Source organism: Myxine glutinosa, chromosome 1 (assembly GCF_964187855.1).
Source record: "Myxine glutinosa chromosome 1, kmMyxGlut1.1, whole genome shotgun sequence".
NCBI classification, from domain to species: domain Eukaryota; kingdom Metazoa; phylum Chordata; class Myxini; order Myxiniformes; family Myxinidae; genus Myxine; species Myxine glutinosa.
Window position 1 is genome coordinate 417305941 of NC_136261.1, and position 20630 is coordinate 417326570.

Sequence of the window (20630 nt, forward strand, 5' to 3'; positions counted from 1 at the left end):
AAACGGTTTTTTGAGGGTGTAATTTGGCGCCACATCCACTGCGCGCCGAGTGCGGTCGTCCTCCTCCGCCTCCTTTTTTCCCCTCCTTCTCGTCTTCCGTCTTCCTCCTACCCCTTCCTCCTCCTCCTCCTCCTCCTCTTCTTCTTCCCCCCACCTCCTTCTCGTCTTCCGTCTTCCTCCTACCCCCTCCTCCCCCCTCCCCCCCTCCTCTTCTTCCGTCTTCCTCCTACCCCCTCCTCCCCCCTCCCCCTCCTCCCCCCTCCCCCTCCTCTTCTTCCCCCCACCTCCTTCTCATCTTCCGTCTTCCTCCTACCCCCTCCTCCCCCTCCTCCCCCTCCTCCTCCCCCCTCCTCCTCCCCCTCCCCCTCCTCCTACCTCCTCCTCCTCCCCCTCCTCCCCCTCCTCCTCCCCCTCCCCCTCCCCTCCTCCTCCTCCTCCTCCTCCCCCTCCTCCTCCCCTCCTCCTCTGCCCTCCTCCTCCCCCTCCTCCTCCGTCCCCCTCCTCCCCTCCTCCTCCCCCCTCCTCCCCCTCCTGCTCCCCCTCCTCCCCCTCCTCCTCTCCTGCTCCCCCCTCCTCCCCCTCCTCCTCCTCCTGCTCCCCCCTCCTCCCCTCCTCCCCCCCCTCCGCCCCCTCCTCCCCTCCTCCTCCTCCCTCCTCCTCCTCCTCCCCTCCAACTCCCTCCAACTCCCTCCTCCCCTCCTCCCCCGCCTCCTCCCCCCTCCTCCCTCCTCCCCTCCTCCTCCCTCCTCCCCTCCTCCCCCTCCTTCTCCCTCCTCCTCCTCCCCTCTTCCTCCTCCCCCTCCTCCTCCTCCTCCTCCTCCTCCCCCTCCTCCTCCTCCTCCCCCTCCTCCTCCACCTCCTCCTCCTCCTCCTCTTCTTCCGCCCACCTCCCCTCCTTCCCCTCCCACGTCCTCCTCCTCCCCTCCTTCCCCTCCCACGTCCTCCTCCTCCCCTCCCACGTCCTCCTCCTCCCCTCCCACGTCCTCCTCCTCCCCTCCCACGTCCTCCTCCTCCCCTCCCACGTCCTCCTCCTCCCCTCCCACGTCCTCCTCCTCCCCTCCCACGTCCTCACCCTCCCCTCCCCTCTCCTCCATTTCTGAAGATGTTTCTTCAGATGTTTCTTCGAACAAGAAGATGTTTCGTCGAACATCGATCGGAGAAATCCGTGGATCGGTATTCGTGAATGATGATTGTTTTGATAAATGATAACGAGATGAGAACGAGTTTGTTTATTAAACGGGATAATCAGAGATAACGGGTTTAAAATAAACGTTATCATCACATGAAAGGGTTTAAACCCCCACGAAATGTTCCCTCATTCGGTTATTCATTCACAAGAAAATAAACTGACGGTGAAAAACAAGGTGAAAAATCCAGCTTATGTTATTAAAATAATCACGTGACCTGCTGGGAGACTCGAATGTGCTGGCGTTCACACGTTCATTCTACGAGGCTGCGTCATCACGTTGTTCATGACGTCACTGAACGAGGCTCCACCCCCTATGACATCAGTTCGCGGAAGTTTTTACGCGATTCAAAATCTTCATCAGCAGGAGAGGTAACGTGGCCGTACTCGTACCCGGGTTAAGGAGTTATCAAGTTATTAATGAGAAATGTTGAACAATGATCGTGTTTGGTTCACTCTGGTAATGAAGGAGTGTGTGGAGAGTGCGATCGGGAAGATCCGTGTGGTTCGGCAGGATGACGTCAGTTTTAGGGAGTGAGAGGCAGACAGTTCCAGGTTCATTAGTTTCACCACCGTTAGGTCGATGGAGGTTTTGTTTTCATGTCTGTTCATCTATTTGTGAACAAGATATCTGAAAGAGTTGTGGACGGATACGGACGAAACATGGTGGAGACGCTGGGTGTGGGACACGGACGAAACATGGTGGAGACGCTGGGTGTGGGACACGGACGAAACATGGTGGAGACGCTGGGTGTGGGACACGGATGATTTTATTTTATACCAAGTCGAGGCTCATGTAAGAGCTAACATATGGAACATATAATAAAGGGAGCGAGAGGGGGTGAGAGGGAAGTACAATAACAGTGGAATACAGGAATATCGGGAGATTTGTGGAAGAGAGAGGGAGGACTGGGTGCGAGGTTAAAGGTTTGAATCCGTTAAACGTTTGAATCGGTTAACGGTTCGAATCTGTTGAAGGTTTGAATGTGTTGAAGGTTCTAATCCGGTAAACGTTTGAATCGGTTAAAGGTTCTAATCCGGTAAACGTTTGAATCGGTTAAAGGTTCGAATCCCGTAAACGTTTGAATCGGTTAAAGGTTCTAATCCGGTAAACGTTTGAATCGGTTAAAGGTTCGAATCCCGTACACGTTTGAACCGGTTAAAGGTTCGAATCCGTAAATGTTTGTATCTGTTAAAGGTTAGAATCCCGTACACGTTTGAACCGGTTAAAGGTTCGAATCCGTAAATGTTTGAATCTGTTAAAGGTTAGAATCCCGTACACGTTTGAATTGGTTAAAGGTTCGAATCCGGTAAACGTTTGAATCGGTTAATGGTTCGAATCCGGTAAACATACATGGGATAAACAAGATGGACACTACAAGGGATTTTAGAGAAAAAAAAACACGGAATTTGAAGGAGGTGGGTTTGAGGTAGGTTAACGGGGGTAGAAAAGATCAAGGTTTCGGATGGGGGAAGATAAGAGATGGTGGTGAACACCTGTTTTGCAGACCCGGAGGGAGGAGTGGGACTAGTTATACTAGTTATGCTAGTTAAACTAGTTATACACCAATACAAACAACAAAAACGACTGGGAAACTTATCTTTGAGGAAGTTGGCAGAGGTGAAAATCGCACATCCACAGCTCAGAGACTGGAACCGGAAGTGATGATACGAGGTGAACCTTTCGAACTTCGTTTTACAAAAACTCCCATTGAGTGATGGATCAGATGGTTCACCCATGAAATCTCATTATAATCTCTGTTTATGTATTTGTCGACATGAGTACATCGTCATGAGACACCTGGCTCTCTGTTGTGTTACCTGTTTGTGATGATCGCGTGCACCTTCTGATGATCTTTTTATCCAGTTTGTCATTTCATTTAATACCCTGAATGATTATTCCGAATGTTAATACTCGGGGATTGTTCTTCATGTGAATACTCAAGGAAAATCCCATCAAATGATGGATTCACCCATTCAACACAACACACGGGATCACAGTAAATACAAAGTTATCGATTACATCCGACAAATTATTTGCAATAAATAATGCAGTTCAATAAATAAGACTCTCTGGGGAAGATTGGCGGTGACAGGAGAAATTTGTCAACACAATCCATATTGGAATGAGAGCATTGTAATTTCAGCATGCTACATTAATTATTTATATATATATATATATATACTTGCTCTTCCATTACTTAAATATTTCTAATTTTCAATCTCCATTTGCAGGTTTCAATTCAACCCTGCTTCACACTCTTCTCTCACCCCAAGGAAATGGCTTCTTCTTCTGCTTCTTCTTCTTCTGATATTAGAGTTATTTTAAATGAACTCGCATGCCCAGTGTGCTTTGAACTCTACAAGGAGCCCGTTGGTTTGCCATGTGGCCACTCGTTTTGTCGTGTGTGCATAGAGAAATCCTGGAAAAACAGGGAAGAAGACACAGGTTATGTTTGTCCAAATTGCCGTGAGGTTTTTCCACAAAAACCAAAGCTCAAGAAGAATGTGATCATTGCCAACTTGGTAGAAAATGTGAAGTTGAAAAAGGGAAAGTTTGGATTGGAGGTCCGAGATACAGAACATGGTGATGTGAATGTTAAGGAAGGAATTAAATCAGGGGGCAGTGAGAGTTTCTGTGAGGTTTGTAATAGAGAGGCAGCCAAGAGGTGTGTACCTTGTGAGATCCTCTGCTGTGAGAAACACCTGAAGCCTCATCAACAGAAAGGGCACAAATTGGTGGATCCTGGAGTGAAGATTGAGGAACAAAGATGCATTGAGCACAGAAAGCCAATCCAACTCTATTGTAAGGATGATGGGAGCTTGATGTGCCTCACGTGCACAGGTGGAGAACATCGGGACCACGACGTTGTTGCTTTGGAGATTGCTCATGCTGAACTGAAGGTGAGTAAATCAGTGAAAAAATAGTTATTATATGTATTATATCCATACTATCTTGCTTATTTTCGTGAAATAAGCTCATAGAATGTGTCCAGGTGCCCAGCCGTCCGTCCGTCCGTGTGTATATATGTACGTTCATCAACATTTGACTAAAATATCTCCTCACAAACTACACAACCAATTATGGATCTAATTTGTAACGATTTATCAAGCCAGCAAGGTCCCACCCATTGTGCTCACCATCTGTATGAGTGCCCCTTTAAAGGAGGTAAAAAGGTTTTGCCTTAGATATTGGTATTTTATTTAAAAATCATCTTCTCAGAAACCATGAGACAGATCCCGACCAAACTTGCCAAGAGGCATCGGGACCATGCCCTTAACCATAGGTTGTGCTCCTTATGGGAAATCTCACCTGGAAAGGGGGCCATGGGCCCCTCCCAAATCCATCAATTTCACGAAACCATCAATTTCACGTTTCACGAAACACAACTACCTCAACCATTATGGACCAAATTTGGTACAACGCATCAGGGCCTGTTGCTAGAATCTCAGATAAGCCTGTCCTGTGGTTAAACCGCATATCCAGAGCATTAAATGTATCCACTGGAAAGGTTCCAGTAAGTAGGCCCTGGAAAGTAATGTTACGTTTATAGGGTTATCTAGAAATGCCATACCACAGAGCAATGAAATACCATAGGGCCAGGTAGAATTGTATAGATTACCTTGCTCCGTATGTCGCAATGAAGAAGACGTTCCTTATACAACACACAACAACATGCATTTTAAAGGCCATTTTCCCTACGAGAGCGGGGGTTAGCCTTGCGGTCCCCATGACAATCTTCTCCATTTTGCGCTATTTTCTGCATCTCTCCTTGTTAACCCCCTTGCCCGCATTTCTTCTTACACCATCTTTAGCCAAGTCTTTCTCGGTCTTCTCCATCCTCTACTTCCTTCTACATTCATTTCCATCACTCTTCTCAACCAGTCACTTTCATCCTTCCTCAACACATGACCAAGCCATCTCAACCTGTTCCTCTTCACAGCATCAATCACAGGCTCTATTCCCATCATCTTTCGCAATTCATCATTTGTCTTCCTCTCTCTCAACGATACTCCGCACATCCGTTGAACCATTCGCATTTCCACTCTTTCCAACCTTTGTTGCTGCTCTATGTTCATTGCCCATGTCTCGCTCCCATAAATCATAACACTTCTCACACATGCAGCATACACCTTTCCCTTCAGCTTCAGTGACACTCCCCTCATCATCAGCACGCCACTCAGTTCCCGAAACTTCTTCCATGCACATCTCACTCCAGCAACCATTCCCGAGTCTGATCCACCTTCTCCATTCAGCATGTCTCCGGGGTAGCAAAATGTTTTCACACCTTCCAGCTTCACGCCATCTCCAAGATCCAACTCAACATTTCCTCCACCTGCAGCTCCCTCTGTGCACACCTTACATTTGAATGTAGCTGCCACACTGGTTAATGACCCTCTCAGACCACTACATTTTTGATGAACCCACTCAGCGCACATTGTACATTGAATGGAGTTCACTCCGACACCCTTCCTACACACAGCACAGGGCCACTTCCCAGTTCTTTCCACCTCACCACATGCTTTACCACTTGCCATCACCTTCGTCTTTCCGATATTCACCTTCAGACCTTTGTCTCCATACATTCCTTCCACTTGTTCATCTTTTCCTTCAGTCCATCCATGTTCCTTATGACACACTAAAAACATACGCTACACCTAATATAAACAGAAAATGAAAACCAACCGGAACAGGGCATTAAACAATACTGCTGGCGCTGTCAGCGGCCACCTCACAACATCAAGCAGGCAGGTCCGTGAGGCCACACCCTGAAGAGCAGTGATTGGTCTGGTATTGTCGAATGATGAGAGGGACTCACTGATGGGAGCGGCAGAGATGTCATCGCGATGACATCAACCTTGAGAACAAAAGAACGGGGTCCAGACATTTGTCCCTCTCTTCGTCCTGGCTTTGGTCGAAGGCGGTCACGTTTTACCTGTGTGGTCGCCTCTGAGGAGATCGGTGAAAGCTTTTTAGGTGCCTTTTGGGAGCTTGCAAGTGAAAGGGAGGAGTTTTTGGCAGCTGTGTTGTTCTTCAGAGGCGGAAGGGGCCCCGAGCGAGCCGAAGGAGGTCGTGCTATTTGCTTGCCTCGCTCCGGTGGCTACTAAGGGTGCCGTGCCACCGCCATCTTATGTGCTTCAATGGGGTGCCTTCAAGCTTCAACGACCACCAAGCTCCCAAAGTTCTCGTGGCGACCAGAGCTGAGTGCTGGCAGAAACATTAATTATTTTTAGGTGTGACGAGCAGCTCCATGAGAGGACCGCATTGTTGTGTTGTTGTTGTTGTTGTTGTTGTTGTTGTTGTTGTTGTTGTTGTTGTTGTTGTTGTTGTTGATGATTGATGATGATGATGATTATGATGATGGGGTACCTTTTTGAACAGCGCATGAGCATACATGATACACAACGCGCATGCGCGCTTTATTGCAACGGATATCCTCATGATTCTACACGTCGCAGCTGGTGACCACACTGTGGTCATTTTTCTCTTGGTATTTTATCATTCCTCTTGTCTGTATACGAGTCCGTATGGAGGGTCCCTCAATTAGAATTTTAGTTTTACCGTGCATTATTTTGTTACCGACATTTCTTTCAATAAAGCCAGTATTTTTGCATTATAAATCCGTGTCGGGGTTTGAGTTGATTATCACAGGTTCAAAGACGTCCAGTGGGACCCATGAAGGTAAGAGCTTTGTTACCCATCGCTGCCCTCATCACCCGCGCGTATTCACACCGCCATTAGATTGAATGCCTTGGAGTAAAAGCTCAATCGGCTATCCGTCCCCAGGGGTGCTCACCCCGGGAACGCGACAGTAAGGTCTCATGGGATTGTGCTCCTCATCCGGATCTGTCCCCTGTAAGAGGCTGAAAAGGGGGTTTTGCTTCTGTTGAGCACAAGGTAATGTCGCTGATCCGACTTCTCTCTTTCATATAATTTTAATATATCATATTTTTCAAATTCCATCTGCAGAATGGGGCATGGGGAAATAACCGTCAGTCCCCCACAGCACCCTCCCCAGCCATCTACTGTCAAGACAGCTGAGAAATAGTTTTAGTGATTAATGTCATCCTGGGACTTTTTCTCATACAGCTCTAGAGTTAAAGAGAAGAGATGATTTCAAAATTTTAATAAAATTCCAATTTTGAAAGAACGGGGTCCAGACATTTGTCCCTCTTCGTCCTGGCTTTGGTCGTAGGCGGTCACGTTTTCCCTGTGTGGTCACCTGTGAGGAGACTTTTTACTCTCTCTGTGCTCTGTCCCCCAAATATTCCTGCAGGTCGCACAAGATCTGCCAGCAAGCCTCTGATGGTTAAACTGCCGAAATCTCGGCTCTCTGCTCACCTTCACTCCTTCATTCCTCTTTTCTCCCGCCTCTGGAACAAACTCCCACACACCCTTCAATCCGACTCCTCCCTCCATGTCTTTAAAACAGCTGTTCACCACCATCTCTTATCTTCCCCCATCCAAAACCTTGATCTTTTCTACCCTCACTAATTCACCCCAGATCCACCTTGTTTGTAATTCCAACTTCTTTCCTGGTAGTCCTGGCAGTGTCCATATGTTTTATGCCTCTCCCACCCCCTTTCCCATGCCTCCCCCCCAAAGCCCTCTCCCTCCCACAGATCTTTCGATGTCTCCATGTCTCTCGGTTCCTGCTCTCAAATGTTGTGTTTGTGTCCTTCCCCCTCTCTCCCCATCTTGTCTACCGCTCCCGATGTTATTTGTTTTATGTGTCGGTTTGTCAGTTATGTGTCAGTTTGTCGGTTTGTCTTTCTGTGTGATAAATGTTCGCTCTTTCACGAGCCTCGATCTTGTATAAAAAAAAAAATCACATTAACTGTGCTCCTTATCACAAATGTATATTCCATCTCCATATATAGTTGTATTTTCTGTCGGTTTGTCCACCAAAAGAATCGGCCCAACCGGTAGTAACCCCATAATATTGCATACAAATCCTCTTGGCAAATGAAGATGCACGAAAACATTTTAAAACCTACAGGTAAGGGGTTTCAGTGTGGGGGGGGGGGGCAAGGGGGGAGGGGAAGACCCCAATTCTCTAGATGTAAATGTGTATCGTATAGCTCCTCCCGGTGTCAGCCCGTATTACAAATCATCTTGTATCTTCTAAATTCCTTCCACACAAGGTGTGGTTCCCTCTGCTAGTATTTATATAATTTTGTGCAGGATGTTCCTTTTTAATCCACCACAGGTTCATGATTCTTCACTTCTGTTGTTTCTTTATTCTGTGCAGGGTGTTTTGGCTGCAAAGTATCCTCATGTGTTACAGTCAATGGAGAGCGTTGCATCCCAACTAAGGCATGTTCAGGAAGAGGAAGCGCAAACAGAGGTGGGAATCACCAATAAGTCATCGTTGTTTTGTGAAGGGATGTACGATGATGTCCTTCCTGCTGTCCTTTCTTCCTTCCGTGTGTGCGTCAGTTATCAATGTTTTTTTTCTTTTTTTTCCAACGATAACTGGAGAACCACTGAAGGGGTTTTAACCAAACTTGGCACAAGTACGGATTGAAATTCAAAAGATAAATTGATGGTATTTTTGGGTTCAACAGGTGAAAGTCTCATTTTACAGACCACGAGTCAATTTACAAACATCAAAAGTTGTTACTCTTCTCCTTCTCTGTCTTCTTCTCTTTCTCTCTCTCCCTTCTGTGACTTTTAATTTTTATGGCGTAGCCCATAGAGCAAAGCCGTGTTGAACAGTGTTTGCCCGTCCGTATGTATGTATGTATGTACGTCCCCTCAAACGTATACCAATCAGAGCTGAGGGCCTGGTCACATGAAAAGGTGAAGTGATTACGTCTGTCGTCATTACGGTGGTACGTGGATAACTCCTCACACATTTTGACTCCAATTTCGTTCAGGCCAAACATATCATTGAAACGTTTTGCAGTTTTGTTTTTAGTTTATTTGAATTCATATTTAAATTTCGCAAACGTTGGAGTTCCAATGGTTCAATATGAATTCATCATGACTGTCCAGACACCTTGAGCTCTCTGCATTGGAGGGTTCGGTGCTGGGTTCTGCCTCTGAGGCCTACTTGGTTATGCAGTGACCGATCCTCTGATGGTGTCGATGCCGGCGAGGTGCACCCTCCCTCCCATGCCAGCATGGACTGTGTGCACCTTGCTGCATCTGATGGTATTATTGCTATCAAAATGCAGTATTTGTAAATTGACTGTAATTTAGCCTTTTGGCTATTATTATTGCATTATTATTACGAGCAACGGGACCTGCCCTCAGGGCGGGGTTTCAATTGGGAAGCCCAAATGAAAAGGCAAAATATCAGAAATTGAAGGCTTTTTTTATTTTAAACGATTCATATAAACATCCGTTGAATCATATCACATGCAAATCTTCAAAATCTAAAAAGTACATGGCGCCCATTTTGAAAAAAAGATTGAATTCTGCAAAACGGAAGTGGCCGCTACACATCTTTTTCAGTCACTTTTCACATGCTGCCAAGTTACTTTGGAACCACATGTTTATATAGGAAGAGTTTGTCAGGAGTCGATCTACTCTCTCCTGGTACGTAGAATTTCAACAAAAGCCACATCACTGTTCATATCGGTAAATATTATTCCATCGTGTTTGAAAAAACTAGAAAATTGGGGAAAAAATTGGAAAAACAATATAGCCTATTTTACTCCAAGGGGTCCCAGGAATACCCACCCAAAATTTCGTTGCGATCGGTTCAGCCGTTTTTGCGTTACCTTCGAACGGACGTATGGACATTTGGTGAATTATAGTAAGATTATTATTATACAGCAGTATTGTTTTCTTAATAATAATAATAATAATAATAATAATAATAGCATTAATACCAATAATATAATAAATATAATCGTAACGCTGCAATCCTTTTGTCGTTATTGCAAACTTTCTAGATTGAAGTGGTGTATGGTTGGTTCATTGTAACTCGAAACTTAAAATAAACAAAGCGGTGTCTCAATGCAAAAATATACATATAATACCTACATTATTTGCAAACTGGTATCCCCACCGAGGTCATACTATCCTCTTCAACTAAAGTATCAAATAAGCCCAGCGATGCCACTGATAGACTTTCGGTCTTGTTTATTCAACCTTTGAGATGAAACGTAACAGCGAGTTTACATCTAACATGGACAGAGGCATATCCATCAACACATTTGCTTTGAATTATATTTTCTAGTTTCACTTTTATCATCCATGTGCATCAATTTTGAAAATAAATAAATTGCAACCCTGAAATGTTAATTCGGACTTATTGGATGTTGAAATTTCCTATTGGATTCCTGCACTCAAAAATATTTTCAGATAAGAGTGTTTTACCTTCAAAACCCACTCCTGGTACCAGTGATCTGAGCCTATCAGCCATAATCCATTATACCTTTTGTTAATTTCTACATTTTCTCTGAAAGTTTCTTATTGATTTTTGAATAATTAAACAATTATTCCTCCCAGAACTTCAGCAGAAATGCTGAGGACAGTTTGGAGGAGAAGCGGAGGTTGGTGTGCCAATTGGTGAATGAATCTGTGGATCTGATGAAGAGTGAAATCAACAAGAGGAAAATGGAGAAGCTTTCTCTTCTTGGGAAGCAGAGGGAGAAACTGGAGCAGCAGATCGAGGATCTACGTCAAGGAAAATCCACAATGGACACAGCACTCCAGGATCTGGAGGCCGTTTCTTTTCTACAGGTGTGGTTTATCATAAACGTATTACAAAAGTTTTAATGTCTAAAATATACTGTTTAGGTGGAGTTTGTCACTATTCAAGTATAAGCCTTGAGTTGAGACCTTGTTACATGTCACGATTGATGGTAAAGGTGCAGTATATGATGCAATGGGTCAAAAATGATTAATGAAATGGATTAGAAAGGTGAGTGAATGCATTTCCAGGTGTGTTTATGTCATCATGAAGTGAGATTTAGGTTTTGTCACAATGAAGGTTTTGGATGAGAGTGAGTTCATGTCATGGTCTCCAAAGTAGTGATACAGCATGACTACCTGGTCACTGTTGAGGGTTTCTATCATTCCATTCAAGGATTTTATCCAAGTGATGCTCACAGTGACCTCCAGGTACCATGACATCATGGCTTTCATCATGTGCTGGATCATTCGTGAATGTTTTGATTTATCCAGGTAGTCAAAGGTACCTGTATGTAACCACCTGGAGAACGTTAGCATGAATTATGGTCAAACAACCTCTTCACACACTTTGTTCCTGAACGATTCAATGTTATTCATGTGAATACTGTTTGGGTTACAGATTTACCTTATCAGGTGTTTTCACCAAAGGGAAGTGTCGTACTATTTCAAAATTAAAATCAAATTTATCTTTTCCTTACCAAATTGAAAACGTCTTTCTTTGTTACCCCGTGCATGCGAAGCCTTGATCTCCTAAACTGTGACTCAACGTCGTCTTATTGCAGTGTACATGGTGATGTACAAGATTGCTTCAGTAACACTAAACCCCTGGATATTTTTAATGACAATCTTTAAAATCATTATTTTATTAAAATTGAAGAACGTAATTGAACACTGCGTGGGGTATCGTGTTCTGTGAACTCTCCAGTATTTAATAAATAAAAACAAACATTCATTCATTCAAATATCTTGATCTCATTCTTTGTTTTCTTCCTTTTCAGGGTTCCAAGGACCTGCTAAAAAGGTGAGACTGCATTGGTGTCCGACACATTATCAGCACATCCTGATGTTTTTGACCCAATCGTGCTTTAAACATTTAAATATATTTACTAAATAATAAAACGAGACAAAATAAAGGGAGACTTTGAGAAATGAGGATGAGGGAAAGAATGAGGTTGAGGGAAAGAATGAGGATGAGGGATAGAATGAGGGTTAGGGAAAGAATGAGGGTTAGGGAAAGAATGAGGGTTAGGGAAAGAATGAGGGTTAGGGAAAGAATGAGGGTTAGGGAAAGAATGAGGGTTAGGGAAAGAATGAGGGTTAGGGAAAGAATGAGGGTTAGGGAAAGAATGAGGGTTAGGGAAAGAATGAGGGTTAGGGAAAGAATGAGGGTTAGGGAAAGAATGAGGGTTAGGGAAAGAATGAGGGTTAGGGAAAGAATGAGGGTTAGGGAAAGAATGAGGTTTAGGGAAAGAATGAGGGTTAGGGAAAAAATGAGGGTTAGGGAAAGAATGAGGATTAGGGAAAGAATGAGGGTTAGGGAAAGAATGAGGGTTAGGGAAAGAATGAGGGTTAGGGAAAGAATAAGGGTTAGGGAAAGAATGAGGGTTAGGGAAAGAATGAGGGTTCGTGAAAAAATAAGGGTTTGGTAAAGAATGAGGGTGAGGGAAAGAATGAGAGTTGGGGAAAGAATGAGAGTTGGGGAAAGAATGAGGGTTAGGGAAAGAATGAGGGTTCGGGAAAGAATGAGGGTTCGGGAAAGAATGAGGGTTAGGGAAAGAATGAGGGTTAGGGAAAGAATGAGGGTTAGGGAAAGAATGAGGGTTCGGGAAAGAATGAGGGTTAGGGAAAGAATGAGGGTTAGGGAAAGAATGAGGGTTAGGGAAAGAATGAGGGTTAGTGAAAAAATGAGGGTTTGGTAAAGAATGAGTGTGAGAGAAGGACACACGGGGTGAACCTGGGCCCAGTCCTATTCCTGATCTTCCTCAATGATCTATTTGACTCTCTGGAACCCTCATTCTTTCAAGATGTAACTGATTCAGGTTACTCAGTTGTCCTCGTGAACTAGATTATTTTCCTCACGCGATTTCCTTCCCCATTTCTGATCTATAAATGAACAGTTTTGGGTTAATTTAGGGAGGAGGTCATTATAAAGTTCATTTGTGTTATTAATTGCACACAAACTTTAAAAAGCTCCTTAAATCCTCATTGATCCTCATTTGAGTTTATCTTGTTTCGTTCATTCCTTTCTGTCCTTTTCTTTATTCTTTCCCATCCTCATCAACTTAAAACTATTGACTTCTAAATTGTCGAGATCTACTGTGTTCATTGATACCCTCGAAGTCTCAAACATCCTTGAATATTCTCTTCTGCTAATTTGCTCGTGTTCCACTTGGTCTTATTGATTCTTCTCTCCATGTCCATCTGTGATCTCTGCTCACCTTCTTCTCTCCATGTCCATCCATGATCTCTGCTCACCTTCTTCTTCAACTGCTCTTTCTAATTATTCCTCATTCCCTTCCAAACCATTTCTAAAGATAATTCATAAAACACCTTACCCCACACTGTCTTGAGAAAAGGGCATGGAAGGGTCTTTTCAACTTTTGGTTTGCATTTCCGAGCACGATCTATATATATTTTTGTCTGGACCTCGATATTTTCCAAGGTTGAAAGCGTGAACGGCAAATTTGATTGGTCAATATAGCGGAAATTTGCGTTTCTCCAAATACTGCTAAACTGGAGGTTTTTGGAAGTGCTAACAAAGAGATTTGTGTTCTTGTGTTCAAAATATAAAACACAAGCTGAAGAACCCGGCGTTGCTCGGAGAAATTCAAAGTAATATGAATATTGACATATAATAATATGTATATTGACATATAATGCGGCGCCAATTTGATTCATACAGCTGCAAGAAGAAGCAAATGTATTTTATTTGCCAGATGTAGGGTGTCCCTTTATAGGAACTTTTCTCGAGCATTTATTGGTTCCTCCGAAGAACACAAGGGTAGTCCAGCATGCACACGAGATTTTTTCAGAATGTCCCTTCTTTACTATAATTTGCCGCATAGCACATACCATATAGAGGGGCCTTTTCTATCCTCCTTGCATTTTCCCCAAGAATACACCAACGGTCAAAAGTTTCAGAACACCTCAATTTTGCAAGTTTTTATTGAAATTTATGCACTTTAATGTCTCAATGTACTATGAGATTAAGCATAGAACAAATAAATAATTGGAGATAAAAAAGAAATCATAGAATAATTTTGTTTAACAACATTTAATTGAAATTTTTTTACTCATAGTGTAGCAGCATAGCAAACCTGTTGTGCATTTTGTGATACAAGCACCAAATTTGGCACAAATGTACATTAATATGTTGCGAACATTTTCAGATATTGGGCCACTTGAAATTCTCTCTATGTCCGCCATATTGGATTTCAAAATGGCCGCCACTTGAAATCTACATTTGCTATTATCTCTGGACGTAATGCAGCTATTGACTTGATTCTGGTATCTAAATGTATGTTTTTGGGGGCAAGGAATCCAATGGTACCAATTTCAACTTAATATTATCTATCACAGTCTGTTATATAATTTTATTTGGAAATTATCTAGGCAAATATTGGATTCAACACAATACTTTGAAAAGAATGTCTTAGTTCTGTAAATGTCTTAGGTATAATACTGACATGCTACATGGTCTAGTATTTGAGGCTAGGTGTACTGGTATCTGAGGCTAGGTATATACCGGTACTGAAGATACATGTACATAAACAGTGTCATGTTAACAAGTTCAGCATTGCCACAAGTACATGTATGTTGTTGACTCATCGTCATGTGCAGTCCCCTTCACACACACAGAGGGCTGTGCATTGAAGGGCAGCCTTTTTGCACTTGCAGCGCCTCACACACCCTTTCTTGCACTTGCAAGAAACCAGCTCAATGCAGCTGTGAGCTGCCTCAGTTAGCCTGGTCCAGTAAGGTGTGTACTGTCCTTCTCCAGTCCTTGACCAACCCCAGTTGGTTGGTGGAGGGAGCTCTGGTGCTGGCAGCAGTATCTGACCCCACACATGTCCACCTTGATACACTGCCCTCTTGACATGTTCCTCCAGAGCTGCCTTCGTTGGAGGGATGAGCTGCACATTGTTCTTCCTTGCGAAGAGTTTCCTCCTGGCCTTGTCAATGTCTGTGCATTTGCTGGTTCGATCATACAACAGGATCACGAACCTCTCAATGATGCGCATTGCATCGTCTGGTATGTCACGAGGTGCAGAGGACAGCAGCAGCAGCGCCTCAGTGAGTTCTGGCAGTACCGTCCAGACTGCCCACGCAGTGTTCTTGCCATGTCTATGAAAACTAGACACAGTGTCGCATCCAGTTAGAGCGTGGAACATTGGCAGTGCACGAGCCTTCTCTCATCCCAATCCAGCTGCTATTTCGTGTGCTGCTAGGTATCGGAAACTCTGGCCTGTTCCGAATGCCAGCCACAGTTTGTCTTCTGGTTGCAACTCCTGTGCCAGGGACACTGCCAGCACCACAACATCGGTGTCTACAGTCCGGATGAGTATTGCATGGTGTCCATGCTGGACTGCGTGAGATGCATGCAGCAACATCCGACTGTCAGCCTCTTCATGGTTACATGGGGCGAGTGAGGTCAGATCTGGCAGTAGTGGCTTGCTGAGCACTGCCTCTCCATCAGTAATGACGAGTTGCTTGTCCTCCTGGTCAAACCATTCCATGAGAGCTGCTGAGAGGAACCTGAACAGCTCGGTCTTGTTGCTGTCCACTCGTAGGAAGTTCTGCCAGTTTCCTGGTATGGCTGCGGCAGCCACCACACGTCTCCGCACACCTTGTCCCCGCTTTGCACGTGTACTACCTTTCAGTGAATCAGCAAGGTAAGTATCCCAGACCAGATCCAGGCGTGACACTGTTTGCAGCTTCGTGGACATATATGGGATGAAGATCTGTTGTGCATACTCTTCAAAGGTCTTTGATGCAGCCGGCTTCAGCATCTGGACGATGACTGCTCCATCAAGCACAACACAGGTCGTGACAGGAGTCTCTGTCTTTGCATCGGAGACTTCTTCCAAGCATATGAGGAGATCACTCTTGGTACCAGTGCAGAGGCTTCCACCATCAGACAATGCAGGAGGACATGCCTGATTCTCGTGACAAAAGAACTCCTCAAGGTTTCCATCCTTCGTCTGGCAGCCAATGTACAGGCGTGCGAAGAGTTCATGGTCATTCTTAATGGAGGCGAGCTGTTGCTGACCTTTGCTCTGGCTTCTTGGAGTGGAAGTGCTGAACACCTTCAGCTTGTTACGAGGAATGGGTGCGTCCACTGCCTTTGTTCTGTCCAACAGACACTCTCTGGTGAAAGCCTCGAACTGCTCTTGGCCAATCCTCTTGGCATTCATCACGGTCTCCACAGCAGCAGGATCTGCGATCTCCTTTGTGTCCAGTTTGACTACATCCTGACTCTCCTCCTCGAATGGGTTGCCCATCTCCTCTATGACACCGACGAGAGAGCGAACATCTTTCACAAATGAGGCCTGTACACTTGGCGTCTGATCATGATGACGTGTGTCTGCTGTTTGCCGTCTCCAGTGTTGGTTCCCATCCTGGAATTCTTCGATCACCCTGGCAACTTCTGGTCCCGCAACCATCCAGCGACGTAGGGCACTAGGGTTGTCAGTGAGCCCAACTGCTCCACTGTCTCCTTTGATGCAGGCATTATTCTGCTCATGTGCCTGGTCAATCGGGATTGAAGAGAACACCCTCTGTGTTTTCTGAACGGTGAAGTGGCTTTCCCTGAATTTCCTGGCTACATCTGGGTGTTTGATGGTGAGTTCGGCCATGTCCTTCAGGTGCACTGGTATCCACCTAGCATAGTGGGTGTGATCCAGTGCATGGAACCAGGGGACCAGCTCTGTCAGAGCATCGAGGTACATCATTAACGATCCCTGCCTGAGAGAACGCACATACACTAGAACCAACAGTTCTAGTTCCAGCACGGTTGCCCAGTAGTGAAACTGGGGGATGTCTTCTCCTCTCTGGCAACACCAGTCTTCAAACTCCGGAAGGTCCTCTGCATCCCTGGTTTCTCCCAGACAGTAGTGGTTGTAGGCACGGTGTTGCAGGATGTACAGTGCTGCTGCAGTCACTTGATGTGCTCTTCTTGTGCGCAAGACATGGGATGCTCGCAGGAATGAGTCTGCTGTCCCTGCTGTCGCAATCTCGGCTTGCACAAGTGCTTGAACCCAACCACTCCCTTTCAGCCAGTCCCCCAGTGTCCTCAGTGCCGCCATCTCTATGTGGAGGCCACCAAACATCACCACTATCTGGTCTTCACCATAGCTCTCTGGCCACTTCCACTGTATCTGCTTGGCCAAAGCAAACAGTGGCTGATCAACGGTGACCACTGGTGTCTGTCCAGGATTCAGGTGTTCCACAGCATTCTTCACGACGTCCATTGAGTGCCGGATCATGGCCACTGTGTGGGCACTCTCCAGGAAGAGTGGAAGCAGCGACGTGGGGCAGATGACTCGAGCATCTGGTGGCTGTCGGCTGGCATGAAATGCAGCCCAAGATGTGTTGTCATTGTCCACTGTACCAGTGTTGTCTTCCAGGACTCGCTTTGCATTGCCTAGCCATTGGTATTCTTCATCAGTCTGCTGTTTGAAGTCTCCTCTGGTCAATGACGCCACTTTAGCAGCTGGGACAGGCGACTTCTTGATGCTGCTAGTGACAGGGGGTACATCAGTGTAGTAGTGCGGCAAGGGGGCGACTGTCTTGGACCGTGCATCCCCAGATCCTCCAACAATGACGATACTCCGATCCACTCCTTCACCAGTGTAAGAAGGATGTTGTATGAGGGAGATAGCGGTACCATGGAAGGAGTCCTTTGATGTTGTTGCACTGGGGTTGTGATCTATGTTGTCTACAGCAGCAGTTGTAAACACTTTGCCATGCATCTTCGGAGGGCAGACCACTCATTCTCTGTGAAACTGTTGGCAGACACTGTTGCCCATCTGTGCTGAGAGCTGGAGCACTCTATCATAGGAGATGCTCAGGCCAAGGTGTGACAGTCTGTCGACCAATTCCTTCTTGCGTGTATGAGCATGCAGCATCATCCCTATGTATATTGGAAGTGGGGTCTCCTGTGCAACACTGTGCCTGACACTGGTGGATGATGTGGTGCCACGTGTTCGCTTGTGTTTGATGCTGTTGAACTTCAGTATCTGAGCTGTGGCAATTGCTGCAGGGTTAGTGTCTGCCATCTGTTCCTTGATGCTGGGTCCCTCTAGGATCATACTGACTAGGGCAAGCAGCAACGGTGGCACAGATTCTTCTTGATATACTTCAGGGAATCCTGTGAAGGGCTTGGCTTCTTCAAACATGTGACGGCGAACAATCTGTGCAGCATGGGCAAGATGGACTGCATCACTATCACTGTCCAGCTCGCAGGCTTTGGCAAGAGCAGCACCGACATCTTCTTCAAATGCCATCAGGATGTCTCTCCCCTTGGTGTGTGCCCGCATGTCAGGAAACTGAGCCAACAGTCTCTGTTTCAGTCGTGTGGAGTGGACTCTCGTGTCGAGCTGGACTCCTAGCTGTTCCATTCTGGACTGATAGAGCTGGACAAGGTCAGCCAATCTGAATACTGGTGCCGTCTCCTCATCTTGTCTGGTTTCTTCAATGTAGAGGACGAGTTCAGCGAAGACAACTGCCGACATTGCTCGCTCTTGTTTTATGTCCTGTGATCCTGTTGACTGGGCCTTTCTTGTGCGATTGTAAAGTCCTATCAAGCACCGTGGGTGATACTGGGCGTCCAACGCTATCATGTCCCCACCACTGAGACGGCCCAGCAGTTCTGTATCAACAAGAAGGGTTGCACAGGCACGCACCCGTTTGTCCATTTGGAATGTTGCAGCTTTCCGAAGACTGTCAGCCCCAGCAGGTTGTTCACAGAAGAAACAATTTTCTGGGACCTTCTTCTCTATACTCGATGAGCGTGAATGTAACCTGGTGTGTTTGGATGCAGCTTGTTCCTCATCGCTCTCACATTCTTTCTTGAGTGCTCTCTTTTGTGCTCTCTGCAGTTTGGTGTTGTTGTACTGGAGCCTGCATGTCTGATGATATTTTGCACTGTGTGCCACCATCGCAGCTTCAATGCCATGACCATCATCGAGTCTTTCCAGGTGAAATGATCCTGGAAGCTCTCCAAGTTCACTGAATTTGACCAAGTTCTCTGCGAGTGAACTGTACCCACTCCCAATGTCTTTTCTCTTTGATTGGTCAGGTTTGGTCAGTGTCTCCATCTTGTCCTCTTGACATATAAGGCATAACTTCCAGTCAGTTGTGGTGAGGTGCTGTGATGTTGATGGTGAAGTTCGCTCAACATCAGCTAGTCTGAAGCTCTTGGACATGGTGGAACTGTCTTCTGAATCTGCAACGATACAATGATATAATGTTAACATTTTGTTATATATACTGCATGTAGTGGAGTCATGTTAGTAAACATTGTTAAAGACATGCTACAGTGCATTTTTAAGGAAACAAGACAGATGGAAGCCTATACAAGAAATTTCTGTACTCTAGAAACACAAAAGATGGCTTAAAGGGTCTAGGAAAAGGGGATTATGCATGTTTGGTATTTATTGACAATATGAATGTAATGTTACATAAAATATGCATATGAAAAACACAAATGAATGGGTCACTTTGTTTCCTAATGGGATATGAATTTATATTTTAGACTGCCAGTATATATGAGCTTGTCTGAGTTGTTACTAGTGATTTAGTATAGTTTTTTTATTTATTTATATTTACAGAACTAAGACATTCTTTTCAAAGTATTGTGTTGAATCCAATATTTGCCTAGATAATTTCCAAATAAAATTATATAACAGACTGTGATAGATAATATTAAGTTGAAATTGGTACCATTGGATTCCTTGCCCCCAAAAACATACATTTAGATACCAGAATCAAGTCAATAGCTGCATTATGTCCAGAGATAATAGCAAATGTAGATTTCAAGTGGCGGCCATTTTGAAATCCAATATGGCGGACATAAAGAGAGAATTTCAAGTGGCCCAATATCTGTAAATGTTCGCAACATATTAATGTACATTTGTGCCAAATTTGGTGCTTGTATCACAAAATGCACAATTCTTTTGAATATTTGGGCTAAGCCGCCCCACTATCAGCCAAGTAGCCACCTTTTGCAGATATAACCGCCGAACACACTCGTGGCATTCTTTCGAAAATGGAAATCAAATATAGTTGGGGAAGTTCTTCCCAACACTGTTGCAGAAGTTCCCACAAATGTGTTGCACTTGAAGGTTGCTTTCTTTCACCGTTCTGTCCAGTTCATCCCAAACCAGCTCGATGGGGTTTAAGTCTGGAGACTGTGCTGGTCATTCCATGATTTAAATCCTTCCGTCTTGCTCTTTTCCTCGAAGGTCGTTTTGACATAGCCTGGAGGTGTGTTTTGGGTCATTATCTTGCTGTAGGATGAACCCCTGACCAACTAGGCTTATGCCAGAGGGTATTGCATGGCACTGCAAAATGTTGTGGTAGCCCTTTTGGTTCAGGGTGACAGTCACTCTGTGCTTTGCCGACTCTGGATCCAGCAAAAGAGCCCCAGACCATCATGCTTCCTCCTCCATGTTTGACAGTTGGTGTCACACACTGAGGAACCATCCTTTTGCCTTTTCGGCGGTGTACAAAACCCTGCGTGATGGACCAAAGGTTTCAAATTTTGATTCATCGGTCCACAAGACCTTCTTCCAC

General features: G+C 45.0%; 2 protein-coding genes across 3 annotated transcripts in view; both read left to right on the forward strand.

Moving 5' to 3' along the window:
• Window positions 1-20630, forward strand: part of LOC137419629 (uncharacterized) — a 130314-nt gene that overhangs the window by 7312 nt on the left and 102372 nt on the right. The window lies entirely within an intron of this gene.
• The window catches only part of LOC137418082 (E3 ubiquitin/ISG15 ligase TRIM25-like), a 44960-nt gene continuing 25833 nt past the window's right edge, over window positions 1504-20630 (forward strand). Inside the window, exons 1-5 of the mRNA XM_068104043.2 lie at window positions 1504-1558; window positions 3422-4090; window positions 8440-8535; window positions 10650-10883; window positions 11834-11856. Coding sequence (XP_067960144.2) covers window positions 3467-4090; window positions 8440-8535; window positions 10650-10883; window positions 11834-11856 — 977 coding nt within the window. The 5' untranslated portion in view covers window positions 1504-1558; window positions 3422-3466. The remainder of the gene's footprint in view (window positions 1559-3421; window positions 4091-8439; window positions 8536-10649; window positions 10884-11833; window positions 11857-20630) is intronic.